Source organism: Pelophylax lessonae, assembly GCF_965119305.1.
Source record: "Pelophylax lessonae genome assembly, chromosome: 7".
Classification (NCBI taxonomy): Eukaryota; Metazoa; Chordata; class Amphibia; order Anura; family Ranidae; genus Pelophylax; species Pelophylax lessonae.
In genome coordinates this window covers 65976800-65994742 of record NC_138774.1, presented here as the reverse complement: position 1 = coordinate 65994742, position 17943 = coordinate 65976800, and the positions used below count along the sequence as shown (strand labels likewise).

The following is a 17943-nucleotide window of genomic DNA, read 5'->3' as shown; positions in this document are numbered from 1 at the left end:
GTGTGTGCTGTAAAGTCCCTCTATCATTGCTCTTGTTTCTTCTTGCTGGAGGCTGCCATTTTGTTGAAGCCCAGAGCCCCTGAACAAGCAGTAAATCATAAAGGAGAACTAAACACATCTATTTAACGGTTTCAAAAAACAGTTACATTCTTGGAATGTCAGGATTGCTAACTGTCAGATTTGCTTGTGTCCTCAACCAAACTGGCTGGTGTCATAACTGATCACATGTGCAGCACCATGGCAGTTGCAGGTCAAACAGAAGCAGATTCCTTGGCTGTAAAGAATAGGAGAGTTTAGTTCTGCTTTAAGGCTGTCAGCAGATCTGCCTCTACAAATTCATCAGTGCCTAAAAATGCCTAAAAATGGAGCATGTGCAGAGCAGGGTGGAATAAAGTGTGTTACTGGATTTTAAATAGGATAGATACTTATTTTTAATGTTTTACATAGCTAGACCTGCAAAAGGGCAAGCATGAAGTGATCTAGTAGGACTTAATTTTCTGACTAAAGTTGTACTTTAAGCTTTCTTTTAATTGCTTTAGGTCCACATTGACTTCTATACAGTATGATAGAAAAGCCTCTATAAAATTATTAGCTGGATTGACTCAGCAAAGTGGACAAAGGCACAAATGACAAATGGGGCCTCAAAGATTACAGCCTGGGAATTAAACAATAAGGAACACTGAGGATTATTTTTCTTTTTTGGAAAATAACTCTGCATTCTTATTGGCCTAGTGACAACAGTGCTTAGAATAAAAAGCAGAAGGTAAGGCTGTCATGTCCGAGCAGTGAGAAGGATGATATTTTCTTGTCTGGTCTGAAATATCCAAAGCAAAGGGATCAATTTATGCTCTGTTTTACCGAAAACTTCCAAATATGTCCGAAGGCATTGCTTGTTAACCACTTAACCCCCGGAGGATTTGGCTGCTCAAAGACCAGGGCCTAATTTTGTGATTTGGCACTGCGTGACTTTAACGGACAATTGCGCGGCCGTGCGATGATGTACCCAAATTAAACTGACGTCCTTTTTTTCCCACAAACAGAGCTTTCTTTTGGTGGTATTTGATCACCTGTGCGATTTTTACTTTTTGCGCTATAGACAAAAAAATAGCGACAATTTTGAAAAAATAACAATATTTTTCAAATTTTTTTATATGAAATTCTCAAAAAAAATCAAAATGTTTTATTATTTTAGGCCAATTTGTTTTCTGCTACATATTTTTGGTAAAAAAAAATCACAATACGTGTATTTTGATTGGTTTGCGCAAAAGTTATTGCGTTTACTAACTACGGGAAAGATTTCTGTCATTTTTATTGTTTTTTTTTTAACTAGTAATGGCGGCGATCTGCGATTTTCTTTTTGCGGGACTGCGACATTGCGGCAGACAGATTGGACCCCTGACTGACATTTTTGACACTTTTGGGGGGACCAGTGACATTACTACAGTAATCAGTGCTATAAATATGTACTGTTACTGTAAAAATGACACTGGCAGGGAAGGGGTTAACTTTATTAGTGATCAAGGGGTTAAGTGTGTCCCTAGGGGCGTGATTCTAGCTGTCAAGGGGGATGTGATGTAACCACAGAGACATACGATCCTACATAGCAGGATCGTATGATCTCTACAGTTACACCAGGGAGAATGACAGGCGGCTTTGTTTACATCAGGAGATCGCGAGTGGCTGGCGGACATCGGAGCTGCCGGTCACTCGCGCAGGGATGTCAGGGAACGAGCGGGGGCGGGAGCGCGCCACTGGCGGCACGCGCTCACCCCCTAGAGGTTTGTGGGCGAGCGACGTACCGGTATGTCGCTTTGCCCAGGAGGGGCTGACCGCCGCAGTATATGTACTTGCGGCGTTCGGCAAGTGGTTAAAGAGGAATACATTTTTATAATTTTTCTATAGACAATTGGAAAGCTACGAACATCTTTTGTTCTTCTTTGGATATTTTATAGATAAGCTTCATGAAGAGATTGATCAAGTGATTGGCCAAACCCGAGAACCAAGAACAGAGGATCGGAGCAAGATGCCATATATGAACGCTCTTGTTCATGAGATCCAGAGGTACAGTGACATCTTTCCAATGGGGTTTGCCAGAGCCACCAGCCGAGATATAACACTTCTTGGTTACTGCCTACCTAAGGTGAGTGAAAGCTGTAAGGTGAAGGACAGCTGGCAAATAACGTCAGAAATTACAGGCCTTGTTTGCAGTATTAAGATGCCTCAAAATAGGTATTGACCTCAGTGGTCACGGGCATCCAATCAATTTTTCAATTTTCATTTTTCCACCTGTAAACATCTGGTGGAGGTTTGATTTTTTTGTGGCTTTTGGACAACACCTACAGCCAAACTCCAACATACTTGTTTACATTTAGATATAGCGGTGAAGGGTTGCAATTTCTGAAATTTTTATTTTTTTCCAGGGTTCAATTTGGGGAGATTTTTCCTTACTTCTTGTTTGTTTCAGAGACAGAGGTGCGGTTGCCACCGCAACAGGAAGGCACAAACAGCAATAAATGCAAAGTCAGAAGTTCTAAGCAGTGGCGGCCGGTGCATAGGGGGCGCCAGGGCGCCGCCCCCCCTAAAGAAAAGAAGAAAAAAAAAAAATTAAAAAAAAAAAAAAAAATTACAAAACGACCAATAAAGTTTGAAAAAAAAAAAAAATTGCGTTCGCCGCCGCCGGCCGATGTGGAGGCGGGGGGGGGGGGGGGGTGGGGTTACGACCCAGAAGAGGCGCCGATTGGCTGCCTTCTGGGGGCGTAACCTGGGCGCAAGGCAAATAGTTTGGAAACCCCCACTTCATGGATTCCTGGCTGTGATTGGTCCAGCCTCCAGCCTGGACCAATCACAGCATCCAGGACATCCGACGCTGACCCCGCTGAGCGCCGCTGACGTCACTCGCGTGCGTCATTCTCCTCAGCAGTGGACCGGAGTCGGACCCGGACGGACGATGGAGTCGGGTGGACACTGGGCGGGAGTGACGGCGGCACCGGAGAGGAGACCACCAGCATCTGATCCAGACGACCGGACCAGTCACCTCACCAGGCCGCAGCTCGAGGAGCGGAGGTCATCTGCTGGAAGTGGAACTGGAAGAAGAGAAGACATCACCACCGGTAAGTGAGTCCTCGTGGTCCCTCCTGTCCTGTCAGTCCTCCACTCCAGAGTCCAGGGCCAGGCTAGTACTGTCATACGATGCACACCTATTATCTACTTTCCTGATGGGTGTCCTCTTTTCCCATCTATGACAGTTGGGACTCAGGCGAGCAGGTGAAGAGTCAGTGCAGGTCAGCACGGTGTATGGCAGGGCTCCTGTCCTGGGGGTGACAGTCAAGTCACCATGGGGTGAGCATGCTCTATTGAAAATATATGAATAAAAGTATTCCTACCATAGGATCAGCAGGTGTTCTAAGTGGCTGGATCTGCACCCTAAGTGCCCTCAGGGAGTCAAATGATCCTTAGATTACTGCAACATAATCCCTTTTCAAGATCATTCTGCATTTGAGTATTAAACTAGTGGAACTGCTGCCTCTGCCCAGAGGCACACTGAAGCGATGGAGGCTGGTCTTCAACCTGGCTCAGGGGTACTTTAGACCCAGTATTTGTAGCTGGTGACTTTTAATTTAAAAGAAAAATGACTTGAGTTTCTCATTAAGATCAGCGACAGCATGGTTCTTGTGCTGCAGAGGCAGGACACTTTCCAGTTACCTTCTTAAAGCTCCTCTCTGGGAATGTGGTAATCCCCACTCACTGGATCACTAGCCCCCACTCCTGAAAGAGCCCCCAGCGATGGATTAGATACAGTGGAGTTAAGTGGGTAGAACACAGTTTCAGAAGCTTGTAAAAGGGTGGGGGGGGGGGGGGTTCAAGTTTGCAAAGAGATGGCCTGTCATGTGTGAGGATCATGTACCAAATGAAGATGACTTTGTTCAGTCTTCTATTTTTCTGCTTTCTCCATTTCCTGTTAGAGTCATCAATCATCCATAGCCTCCCCCTGCGCCTTGTCTGCCATCACCAGGACTATTGCTCACTGTAAATCAGTGGAACTAATACAACCATTCCCATGGCAGAGGTGTTAAACAGTTATACTCCAGTCAAATTTTCTTTCAGATCTTTATTGCACTGTATGTCCTTATTTGAGACTGAGACTGTCAGTAAATGGTAATCTCCCCAGCAATGTATAGTAGTGTGCAAAGGGTTCATTTAGAATCTCCCTAAGAGATATCAGTAAAATATAAAAATCTGACAGGTAAACAATTTTGTCTACAACAGCATTATATTTATAACCACAGAGATGGCCCTTTTCTTCCAAGTTAACTGGCTCCTATTAGTTATGCTGGAGGGTTTCCCTTGCTATTATTGGTCTCTGTAATCATACATGCAATATTTTAACCCTGATTATTGATGGAAAGATTGAGGCTTTGCAGATGATTGCAGAGCATGTAGTTTTCTGCTGTCTACAGAACCATGGAACATGACACTGATTTTACGGTTTTCCAATCCCCTCTAGATGACCTATATATTAGAAAAAGTAACAGGTAACAGTAGGTCTGTGAGTTTAATGCACGTTTTTTGATGGCTTTAACTATTTCAGCATCAAATATGTTCCTCAAACCTTGGCTGATGACATGCTAGTGACTTTGTCGCTAGCAATCCTGATGCTGACAATTTGCCATGATCAACAGTGGCAGGATCACTAAAAGGCTGCCTGTTTTGTCCTTATGGAATCACTCTCTGTAGCGGAGGCAGCAAGATGTCAGTCCCATCACTTTACATTGAGATTAAGTAGTGTTCAGGATAGCAACATCTTGGTATGTGCGACTACAGTCACATAGTAGTTAAGGTTGAATAAAGACAACAGTCCATCCAGTTCAATCTGTGCAGGTGTGTGTGTGTGTCAGTGACGATATTCATGTTCCATATCCCTGATTATTGTGTTCTTTGAGATGCACGTCCAAGAGTCTTTAAAAAGTATTGATACTCCCAGCTGATACCACCAATTGTGGAAGAGAGTTCCACATTCTTACCGCCCTAGGTGGGTAGAATCACTGTCAGATTTTGTTGCTATCCTTATCCCAGTTATAAAGATTTTCCTTCATATCTAGTGTGGTCGCCAGAAACAAAAAGTAAGGTTACATCACCCAAAGGAGATACCGACAGCAAAGATACCCAAGAGAGGTTTTTTTTCCGTCACCATACTATAAAATATATGTTGAAGCACTACAATAATCCATAGAGCAGTTTTTATTGTTTGCACACATTTATCCGTATGTTGTTAAAGTATAACTAAAGGCAAAACTTTTTTTAAAATGTTGGATGAAGTGGAGAGGGATTAGAACACCTATACATTTTTATTGCTGTCTGTCAGTGGCGGCCGGTGCATAGGGGGCGCCAGGGCGCCGTCCCCCCTAAAAAAAAAAAGAAGAAAAAAAAAATTACAAAACGACCAATAAAGTTTGAAAAAAGAAAATTGCGTTCGCCGCCGCCGGCCGATGTGGAGGCGGGGGGGTGGGGTTACGACCCAGAAGAGGCGCCGATTGGCTGCCTTCTGGGGGCATAACCTGGGCGCAAGGCAAATAGTTTGGAAACCCCCACTTCGTGGATTCCTGGCTGTGATTGGTCCAGCCTGGACCAATCACAGCATCCAGGACATCCGACGCTGACCCCGCTGAGCGCCGCTGACGTCACTCGCGTGCGTCATTCTCAGCAGTGGACCGGAGTCGGACCCGGACGGACGATGGAGTCGGGTGGACACTGGGCGGGAGTGACGGCGGCACCGGAGAGGAGACCACCAGCATCTGATCCAGACGACCGGACCAGTCACCTCACCAGGCCGCAGCTCGAGGAGCGGATGTCATCTGCTGGAAGTGGAACTGGAAGAAGAGAAGACATCACCACCGGTAAGTGAGTCCTCGTGGTCCCTCCTGTCCTGTCAGTCCTCCACTCCAGAGTCCAGGGCCAGGCTAGTACTGTCATACGATGCACACCTAGTATCTACTTTCCTGATGGGTGTCCTCTTTTCCCATCTATGACAGTTGGGACTCAGGCGAGCAGGTGAAGAGTCAGTGCAGGTCAGCAGTAAACCCTCCCAGCATGTGTGTACAGAACTGAGGCTGCCTGAAGACCTACACAGACCCCCTACCACTCAACCTAGGTAAAGTGAGACAGCTGAATGTGTCAGGATACCTGTGGGCAGCACTCCTGCTGGGGGGAACATCAGCCACACACAGCATGTAGTCAGAGGCTATTCTTTGATACTTATTGCCTATCAGTGTCAATTGCCGAACTGACACTCTCTGAAATCAGCAGGACAAGAGGCCTGTCCCCATTTAGCCTTTATTATAGTTTTTCTCTCAGAGGTCACACAGCTGACAGCGATCCAAATGTTACATGTATGAAGATCTGACATATCCATTTCACCCTCTTGTCCAGCAATAGAATGTTTACACTATAACAGCTAAAGACAATATCATGAAGAGGACCCTTCCTAGACAGAGGAAAGACAAACTGTTCTGATCCCTTGGATTTAGCAGCATCTGTGTAATGCAAGGGCCTGTCTGACTAGATGTGACCTGTAGTTGATGTGTACATGATGTGACCTGTAGTTCCTCAACACATTGTTGTAATAAACAGTCAAAATTCTTTTCCTGGAGACACCAGTTCAAACCTGTAGAAAAAACTGTATAGGTTCTACTAGATGCTCTATAAAGCATAATGTAGTGGTCATGCTGTGACTTGTAGTTCCTCAGGACATTGAGGATTTATGGTTGCAATAAACAGTTTTAGTCTAGCTCCCATACCTCCAGACACCAAATCAAACCTGTAGCTGTCTGGGCACAGATCACAATATTACCTAGGGCCCAGGCCTACATACACAGGGTATCTGTGGCCTATAAATATTAACAGCCTGTGTACAGTATATATATATCTGTGTTGGAGTTACTTCATGTGCAGACATTTACTAATGTATGTGAATTCAGTGTGCAGGCTCTAAATTATTTTATTTTTTAAATGGGACAATTACTCCTCTTCATAATATTAACTTTATGTTTTAATAATTTTACTGAGTTAGTGAGTTTTATACCATCTTCTACCAGGCCGCTGTGTGCCATTTACTATTAATAAATATATAGTGCCAGGCCAGCAGCCTGCTTAGCAGTGAGTGTACACAATATAAGACAGCACAGGCCAGCCCAATTACATTGTACACTGTCTAAGTTAGCATAGCACTTTACCAGTGTACAATGTTATTGGGCTGGCCTGTGCTGTCTTATATTGTGTACACTGCTAAGCAGGCTGCTGGCCTGGCACTATATATTTAGTACTAGTAAATGGCACACAGACTTGGCATGTAGTCAGTACAACATGTCACTGTATAATGACCACTGTAAAAATCATTAAGTAGGTGAACAAAAAATGTGTGTGCGAGGCTTCAGGGTGACGTGCACAACACCTTCAAACCTCGTAGCCTAACTATCATAACTCTTGATTAAATAGACACTTGCATATAGAATTGCCATACGGATATCTCTTTTAAACATTCCCATATTGTCCTTTAAATCCTAGGTACTGATCGTTTAGGAAGTGAGGCACATTTGTCAGCCACGAGTCATAGAGAAAATTCTGTGGTAGCTTTAAAAGAAAACCCCTTCTCACGGCGTTCTGATGCAGAGAAAAAGAGGCTAAAGGAGCTTGGACCAGATCGTCCCAACTTGCAAATTAAGCAGCAGGCAAGTGATCGTGGTCGAGCTTACACTAGGAGCTTTTCCACCACTTGCTATGCGAGACGGAATTGGCTTGCTGGATGTGATGTCAGTAATGCCTTCTTTTGCTTTCCCTGTTTGCTGTTTCAAGCTCATGGAACTGACACATTGTGGATATCAACAGGGGTTTCTGACCTGAAACATTTGACAGAAAAATGCAAGCGGCATGAAGGTAGCCGAAGTCATCTGACCAACGTTATGAGGCTCCAGCTTTTTGGGAGCCATAACATTGCTGAAGAACTAGATCAAAGCTACAGGACTGCCATAAGAAAGCACAATCGGGAAGTCACCAAAAATAGACACATCCTGTCTAGAATTATAGACTGCGTGAAATTTTGTGGTGCTTTTGAACTTGCTTTGCGTGGCCATGATGAGAGTGCCACTTCAGATAATCCCGGGATATTCCGTGGCTTGGTCGACTTTGTATCTTCTCTGGATGAAGTTTTGAAAGAGCACCTTGAGATCGCCACTGTGTTTAAGGGAACTTCAAAAACTGTGCAGAACGAGCTCTTGGACTGCATGTTGTCAGTTATTAAAGACCAAATTATCAAAGAAGCACAAAACAGTGATTTTCTCTCCATCCAGGCCGACGAGACCACTGATATTGCCACAGAGTGCCAACTTGTGCTTGTGCTGCGCTACATTGATGGCAACAACCGCATCCAAGAGAGGTTTTTTGAGTTTATTCCTCTGCATACAACGACAGCTGATTCCATCGCTACAGCACTACAAGAGCGTCTTGCTGTCATCCTTCCAGAGGATCAGAAGAGTAAACTCATCTCCCAAGCCTATGATGGAGCTAGTGTGATGAGGGGTGCCACTGGAGGTGTGCAAAGGAAGATCCAGGATGTTTACCCAAATGCCCATTACATCCACTGCTATGCACATCAGCTGAATCTGATAATGCAGCAGGCCACTTCTCGTTTATCCAAAGTGAGAATTTTTTTCTCTAACCTTGGAGGGTTTGCCAGCTTTTTCTCCAGATCACCAAAGCGCATGGATGTTCTGGATAAAGTAGTTGCCCATCGACTACCAACAGCAAGCAGTGTCCGATGGAACTTCCACAGCCGTGCTGTCAATACAGTCTTTGAGCACAGAGAGGATCTCATTCGTTGTTTTCAACAAATTGAGAATTCTGGTGGCTTTGACCTTACTACCACCAGAGAGGCAGGATGCTATGCCACGATGCTGGAGAAGCAGGAATTTATTTTTTTTCTGAACCTTTTCCACCAAATAATGCCACATGTGGACCTCCTCTATGCCAAACTCCAGCGGAAGGACATAGATTCAGTCCACATTAAGGGGAGCATCCAGCAGTTCCAGCAGGCCATACAGAAGATCAGGTAGCAGCTGTATTCATCCCTTTCCATGTTGTTGTTTTTATTGTTGTTGTTGTTGTTTTAATTCTTACTACTTCTACATTTTTCAGAGATTCTCTGCATTCCTTGGTTGGTGAACTAAGTGAAGGTGGTTCTCAACCGAAGAGGCGGTGCCCGTTTGATCCAGCAACCCATAAAGTTATTGCAACAGAGGTTAGTTTTTATTTGTAGAAAATAATGTGTTTTTTTTCCCCTCTAGTGGACAAAATTGGTATTACAGCAATCATAGCTCCCAGACCATCAGAAATGCATACAACTTAGAAACATTTACTTTGAATGTCCTGTTGATGTGTATGGAGTTCTGAGAAATTCTGGATTCAAAAACACTGAATATGATCTTCCTTTATAATAACTTAAACCTGAACATTTTAACAAGTGCTTTTTGAAATCATAATTTCTCTGCATCCCATACAAATGCCCAAGACATTCTGAGTACATATTTAAGTTTCATGCATTTCTGATGCTCAGGGAGCTGACACATGACATTGACATTTTGTCACCAGTACCTAATTTTGTTTTTTTTCTCATTCTTGATAGGTCTGTGATACCATCCTCCTACATACCATGGAGCGGTTCTCCTTCACAGACCATCTGGTTAGTGCCACCCTGCTTCAAGCGGACAAGTTTGAGCAGTATGCAAGGGAATTCCCAAAGGATGCACTTAGCATTACTGTGAAAACCTATCCTGTACTTGATGGGAGTAGGTTAAAAACGGAGCTTCGTCTCCTCTACTCCGAGGAGCAATTCCGAACCTGTCGTGGAGCTGTGGACTTATTTCAGTTTTTGCTTGCCAAAAACCTTACAGATGTCTTTGGAGAGACTGTCACTCTCCTGAAGATCCTCATCACCACACCCATGACCACAGCAGAGGCTGAGAGGTGCTTCTCAACCCTAAAAAGGATAAAGACTTTTCTGAGGAACAGCATGACCCAGGAGAGGTTGAATGCATTGGCCATGCTTTCTATGGAAAAGAGACTGGTGACAGAGATGACCGATTTCAACCAGAAGGTCATCGAGAAATTTGCATCCCTTAAGGAAAGAAGAGCAAAATTTCTTTTCAGATAAGGACGCTGGCTTTTTGCGGTTTGGTTTTAGTTTTCTTCCTTTAGGTTTGCATTTTGTTAATAAAATGTTCAAAGCAATACATTTGTCATTTTTCTTCCATTTTCCTTCCAGTTCACAATTTTGTGCCGGTCTATCACATGAAATACATGTACGTTTTTGGTGGTAAATAACATGACAAAATATGTATTATTTAAAGGGGTAACTATGAATACTTTATCAAGGCACTCTTCCTTGATTACTGATGGCCCCTTTAACACTTGTGTGGCATCAAAGTCACGCAATTTTTTACCGCATTTTTTGCCGCAAATTTTTCTTTTTGCGCCCCCCCAAAAATTTTGAGCACCAGCCGCCACTGGTTCTAAGCCCTATCCACTCTACTTAAAATTGTTGTTTTTTCCTGCATTCCCTTTTATAAGCACGACTGATCGACATGCATGATTTAGAAAAAGACCCTTGCTCTTTGTTCGGAAAAAGTGTTATTATTGCAGGGGTCCGACATGCCCCCTGATAAATCAGACATATATTATTGGAGAATTTTAGCTCGGACTTAGTAGGGGAGTTTTAGACCTCTACAGACAAATCGCTGCTTCCAGACAGAGAGCAAAACTCCATCTATGCAGCATGCTGGCAGGGGACAGTCTTTTCTGCCCATGCTGTGGCTGCTTTCCAAAGAAAACGAACTAAAAGACATTAAACACCTTTGTTTTGATACACCGTCCTAGAGTGTATTTAGCTGATTCAAACTAAAAGTTTAGTTGGGGTTTAAAGTAGAACTTTTTAACAATTATAATAGTATATTGTATTTTCAGTAAATGCATAGTTTGCAGGGTCCACATCTAATTTTTTTTATATAACTTTGACATTTTGAATGCTTGCTCTTCCTTATTCTTGTTAACTATTATTTAAATGTAGAGATGTTTAGATTAGCCGAAAAAAAAAAAAAAAACACTGTCAAATTGCTTAGCAATGGTTGAGATATTTTATCAGCTAGACATAGAATGCATTGTTTTTAGTGTGTCAGCTGACACATGGACCTATATTGTGAGAAGGCGCAAAAAACGATTGCACGGCTAAGAAGAAGGAGGAGAAAATATATCCAGATATTAAATATGGCTGCCCCCATGCACATCTAAAATTACAACCTCTACACAGAAACAAGGTGTTTTTAAAAATTAAGACAGATTATTAGATTATTTACATACATTTGATCTCCTATACAAGTAGGTAAAAAATGTTTTTAAAAAAAAAAACATACTGTACATTACCTTTGTTGCTATTCAATATGTTTTAACCACTTTAACCACTTGCCTACAGTGCACTTTCACCCCCTTCCTGCCCAGGCCAATTTTCAGCTTTCAGCGCTGTCACACTTTTTATTGCAATTGCGCGGTCATGCTACACTGTACCCATATGAAATTTTTGCCCTTTTTTTTACACAAATAGAGCTTTTTTTTTTTTGGTTGTATTTAATCACCTCTGGGTTTTTTTATTTCTTACAAAAAGAAAAAGAAAAAAGACAGAAAATTTTGAAAATAAATACATTTTTCTCCTTCACTGATGTGCGCTGATGAGGCGGCACTGATGGGCACTGATGAGGTGGCACTGATGAGGAGGTACTAATATGCCGCACTGATGGGCACTGGTAGGTGGCACTGATAGGCGGCACTGATGGGCACTGATGAGGTGGCACTGATGAGGAGGTACTAATATGCCGCACTGATGGGCACTGGTAGGTGGCACTGATAGGCGGCACTGATGAGCACTGATAGGTGACACTGATGAGCACTGATAGGTGGCACTGATGGGCACTGAGTGGTGGCACTTATGGGCACTGAGAGGTGGCACTGACAGGCAGCACTGATGGGCACTGACAGGTGGCACTGATGGGCACTGATGAGCACTGATGGGAGGCACTGATGGACACTGATGGGCAGCACCATCAGTGCCCCCAATCAGGGACCATAGTGCTGCCAGTCAGTGCCTAGATGAGCAGGCACTGATGGGCACTGACTGGCAGTACTATGGGCACTGATTGTGGGAACAGATGGCGGGCCCTGTGGGCACTCATGGTAGGCAGTAATTGGCACTTTACATTTTGTGTAATCAGGGCACTGATGATCAGTGCCCTGATTACTTGTATTTGTCTTTGCCTCACACACTGACAATAACAGCACTTCCTCATTTACATGTGACCGGCGGTGATTGCGAATCCGCCACTGGGACCACCCTTATCTGAAAGCTGATCGCCCGCCGTTTTCGAAAATACTGGGATGCTATCTGCTGTCATAACCCCGGTATTTGGCGTCAAAGGGCCGACGTAAAACTGGGGGGGGGGGCGGTCGGTAAGTGGTTAATTTGCTTCAAAAAATCATTAGTGTCAGTGTCCTAGGATACAGATTCAGATTTTCTTTTTTTTAACCACACTAAAATAAAGACTGACAATAACATCCAGTATTTGTATGTAGCACAATACAGGTAGGTGCTAGGCAAATGTATAGTAGGCCTTGTCTGCCTAACAGCAGGGCTGTGATTTGTTTAGTTAGGGTGTCATGGTTTCCAGATGTGCCTGCTGAGGGGAGAAGTATCCCCACTGGTTCCTATGAGAGGCTTCTCATAGGACAGTGGAGGAAGCCCAATCAGGCGAAACATCCATGCTTGTAACTGCACCAGAAGGCAGATTATGCTGCAAAGGATTCTGGGAGTGGGTATAAGTTTGGGGGAAGTGCGTGACATAGTGTCTTTGGCGGGAGCGGAGTCCCAGGAGGGAGAGTGCGGCTGTCTCTCCTCCTGTCTGAGGAAGCAGATATCTCGGGGTGTCGCCTGAGAATCCAGAGAGTGCTGAGTTGAGCTGAGGGGATCCGGTGTGCCGAGAACCTGCGGATTGCGGGAGGAGTCCAGTCCCAGGAAAGCCTACAAAGGTTGTGAGTACTGAGGATTGCCCCTGGTGGTCTGCCTGAAGTCAGAGGGGACCACTCCGGAAGAGGTTCTGGGATCCAGTATCAGCTAGCTGTAAAGGGGGTACAGAGGTTGAGGACCCTGAAGTTAGAGAGGGGGTACATAGTCAGTGAACCCAGAAGAGTTCCAAGTTGAAGGGGGCAGCTGCAGTTGGGCCCTGAATTGTACAGTGTGTGTCAGTTGAGAGTTGCAGCTTCACAGGATTCTACAACATACTACCTTAAGCCAGTGCAAGGCGGGAGGGAAGTTGTCAGTGACTTTGCAGTACAGCAGTGTCAGTAGTTCTACAATCCACAGTCCTGGGTCTTCTGGACTTAAAGTCGAGGATTCAACACTTCTATCAAGTTACAGTGTGTTCTCAGTGTCAGTGAGCGTTGGCTAGCGTCGCCTGGCATCAAGAAAGCGCCAACGGGCATTTTTCTGGATTAAGTCTCAAGTGTATTTAGTTGAGCCAAAGGAGTATCCCACTCATTCCCTTCTCCCATCCCCTAAAATACAATAAAAACCACACAACCAAGATGCCGGAGTCGTCCATGTCTCAGTTCTCACACCCAGGGTCACAGCTCACATGGGCTGGAGTGGTAACTGGTAACAGTGACAGACCCACATCAGGCTCAATGCCTGGAAAACCTGCTACATGTAATTAACCATTAAACTTTTTACTTTCCAGGGAACCAATGTGCTTCCCATGTTGACCACGGCATTGCGGGATCCTACACATTTTGAAACTCCTGAAGAATTCAACATTAAACATTTCCTGGATGAAAATGACAAGTTTAAGAAAAATAATGCATTTCTACCATTTGCCGCAGGTAATTAAGTGCTATAACACTTCTAGATATTTATAGGGGCGTTGTGGGCCAGTGAATTACTCAGGATTGTAGCCTTGTCTTGAGAACAACATATATTCCTTAGAAAGAAGAGGGAAGGCAGAATATTTTCTATGGTAGCAGATAACATTGTGCATTCTATGTTGTTCTTGACCTTTAGGGATGCGTTTGGGTTCACTCTAAACCTCAAAGGAAGCTGTCAGTGCTAGCCCAATCAGTTGCAGCTTGGAAATTCCCTGCCCTGCAGCTACATGTATACAAAAGGAAGGTGATGATTGTGGCATCATTGACCTAATATGGCCATATGACATTGACATGGAAATGAAGCCATATTAGGTCAATGATAGCACAAGCATCCCTCCCCCTTTGTGTACCGCTGTGGGGCAGGGAGTTCCCCCAGTCACAACTGATTGGCCCAGCACTGACAGCTTTCTTCTGGGTTAAGCCAAACATAGACTTTAACCCAAGCTCAAACGCAAGCTCATCCCTATTAACTAGAGCATTGATTAAAGCAAATTAAAAGAAATAGCTACAGTATGGTTTTTGCAGACTTGTTACACCATCTGGTTGATTGGTATTTGCCAAAAAGGCAGAGATCACTATTGCAATCAATCACTTTATATTATTTTGTTTCACTTAGTTTGAAAGAAAACATTATAGGCAGAGATGTATAGTAACTAAGTAGAACTATTTCACTACTGTACTTAAGTACCGAAAGGCGGTATCTGTACTTTCCTAGAGTAGAATTTTTTTCTCCTACTTCCACTTTTACTTCACTACATTTTTTCGATAATTTCAATACTTCTACTCCAGTATTTTTTTTGTGCTGCATAGTTACTCGTTACTATTATAAAAATGACCACTGCCAGAACAGTAGATGGCAGGTTTCATGAAGCTCAAAACGTGTATTATCAGCGCATACGAAAATAAATGCTACTGTATGTATAAATAAAAGCTGCGTTTGAAATAATAAAAAACAATATGATGTTCAAAGTTTTGACTTCTTTCTTTAATAACTATATAACACAGTACTTGTACTTTTACTTTCAGTACTCGAGTAGCAATTTTATTTTCAAAACTACTGGTACTTTTACTTTCAGTACTTGAGTAGCAACATTTTTTTTAAAAACTACTTGCAATACTTAAGTACAAAAAATGTTGAATACTTTAGTACTTCTACTCAAGTCACTTTTTGATCGAGCACTTCCACTTCTACTCAAGTCACTTTTTGATCGAGGACTTGTACTTTTACACAAGTATGGGTTTCGAGTATGATTATTATTTTGATTATAGGTCTGCCAATATGTAGGTAACCACCAAAATGTTGCAGCTGATTTTGAATTTCAAAGCAAATTTTCATTTTGCAAAGATAATTTTTGTTTAGCTTGAATGCATGAATGAGGTGAAGCTACAGTAAGTCACAATTACATTTGCAAAGAATACCTAAACATGTACAAGAAAAAAAATAAAAACAAGATTTTTGCTTGCACGTGATTGGGTGATTGAAGTCAGAAGAACGTAATCTTGTCCATTTTGCAAAGGAAAGATTTTTGTTGAAATTAAGGGTCTGGCAACAAGGTCTCTTAAATTGATCATACACTACTGCTTATGAAACAATGCTATTGTAACAAACAGATTCAGTTCTTTGATACAATATTCTTTTTTTGTATGTGGCCTCCTTGGTCTGCTGCCTTATGTTGTATAATTTCATTATCCTAGGAAAAAGAGCTTGTATTGCAGAGAGTCTGGTGCGCATGCAGCTTTTCCTTTTCTTCACCATTATCCTGCAAAATTTCACACTGAAATCAACAGTGAACCCGAAAGATCTCGACATCTCTCCTATGGAAAGTGGCATTGAAAACGTCCCACCGGCCCGCAAGATCATCTTCATTCCTCGCACATTAGAAGGAGGAGCTTGAAGAATTTTTACATTTTAGCATTTGTTGACTTCTAACTACACTTTTACATAATATATTTTGTCAATAAATTTGTGCAAATAAAAATTGTGGAGCAAGGGTGACATATTAGATGTAGCAGTTCTATCAAAGAGTATCTAAACCCCAAAACAGCATTTAAATATATTGTAGCTTACTGGGTCTCCTTAGTTGTGGTGGCTGCGCTGTTTTTCTTTTTTTTAGGCTTTTTTCTCTGTATTTTCAGCAGGTAATCATGCAAATAACACACTTCAAGTTCTAGGTTAGGCTTCAAACATGTGTTCCTCTGTTCTTCTCCATTTCATGGTGGTGGGTAGGTGGGTGGAGGGTTAGTAGTTAACACAAATGAAATAACATTGATTTATGCTTTCAGGTCTATTCACAGAAATCACATTTCTGGCAAGATCAACATGTATTTTCTGTACTTGCAGACAATGTTCTTCACATGAAAAATTAAAACTAAAGCAGCCACCGCATCTAAGGTTTGGTAAGCTGCACTATATTACATTTTGTTCCTGACTTGACAGAGACCATTACTTAAACAAGAGCACACAGAATCTGGTCCAACTGTGTGCATGGTAGCCAATCAGCTTCCAAATTCAGCTTATTTATTTACGCTTTGATAAAAAAAACTTTGAAGCTGATTGGTTTCTTTACAGAGCTGCACCAGATTTTGCATGCTGAAGTTTTAGTAAATCTCCTCCAATGTCATTTATTTAACATAATGCAGGTAAAACACAGACATATCACGTTTCTTTTTTTTTTTTTTTTTTCATCAAAATGTTTTATTGAAGGAATTGCAACATTATAAATTAGAAACATATAGAACAAATAATGATATCAAAGAAAAGTAAAGTATAAAACGCATATGACAGCATGTTTTAAAACATATCTAAGTTATTTGATTGATCATCAAATCTAACATTTTTAACGGAGTTACTGTATATGTATCGGAGGGAACAAAAAAAGGTAACCAGACCACAACTTGTTGTGTATGGTATAAAGAGACGTATTCCCCCTTCTTTTTTTTTTTGCTTTCGTGTCAAGATTGGCTCAGATATTAGAGAATTATAGGCTAAAATAGCTACATACCAGTCAAAGGGAGTTTTTAGAGGTCAGTTGAGTCTGTTCGGATGGTGATTACGTTTTCATCTCAGTATGTCTGTCTGATGGTCCATCTTATGTGTTCAAGTAATGATGAAGATGTGTAAGTGGGGTTAAGACAGAGCGTAGAAAGGACAGAGTGGAGAGGGGAGGAAGAGAGCAGGGGCGAGAAATAAAGGGTAATACATGGGGTGGAAATGGAGTAAGGATAGGGTGGATGGGGTTGGGAGCATTGCTATGGGGAATATCTCTCTGGTCTATACCTCAGGCTTTCATTGAAAGGGAAACAGTTTGGGTATTTGCTCAGGTGATGCCATCTTCATAAAGGGGGTCTCCCTCTTTCCTCCCTTGTTTAGGGGAGGGACATCCTTCGTTTCTATAGATAAGTATGTTATCGGTGTGGACTTTGGTGTGGGTGGGTAGTTCACTATTGATTTGTTCCGGTAGTGTTGCCTCTTTTCAGTGATAAGTATCTATCTGTGGTGCGGAAATGTAGCCAGAAAGCCCAGATTCGTGAGAATTTTGATGGTGTATCTCGTGCAATGTGGATTATTTCTTAAAATTCAGCAATTTTCTCAATGCGAGTTAGCCAATCAGAGATACTCTGAATATTTTGGGATCTCCAGAGTGGAAAAATACACATCTTAGCTGCGTTGATCATGTGTACGATCAGAGATTTCCGACATAGGTGGGTGGCTGTAGCAGAGAGATATAGAAGGAACTGTGCTGGGGTGTGTTGTAAGGGGAAGGTGGTGATTTGTGAGATTAAGTCATGGACTTGCCTTTAGAACGATTGTATCAGTGGGCATGACCACCATATGTGTAGGAGGGTACCTTGCTCTTTGGAGTAACGCCAACATTTGTCTGTGATATCAGGATTACATTTATTGAGTAGTGAGGGTGTGTGGTACCATCGTGT

The 17943-nt window shown here is 42.6% G+C and overlaps 1 protein-coding gene across 2 annotated transcripts in view; it reads left to right on the top strand.

The window, feature by feature from the left end:
- Positions 1-16026, top strand: part of LOC309559458 (cytochrome P450 2A5-like) — a 56621-nt gene extending 40595 nt beyond the window's left edge. For both annotated transcript variants that reach the window (XM_082262730.1, XM_082262729.1), the window contains 3 exons: positions 1953-2140; positions 13827-13968; positions 15706-16026. In XM_082262730.1, coding sequence (XP_082118856.1) covers positions 1953-2140; positions 13827-13968; positions 15706-15905 — 530 coding nt within the window. In that variant the 3' untranslated portion in view covers positions 15906-16026. The remainder of the gene's footprint in view (positions 1-1952; positions 2141-13826; positions 13969-15705) is intronic.
- Positions 16027-17943: the final 1917 nt, after the last annotated feature.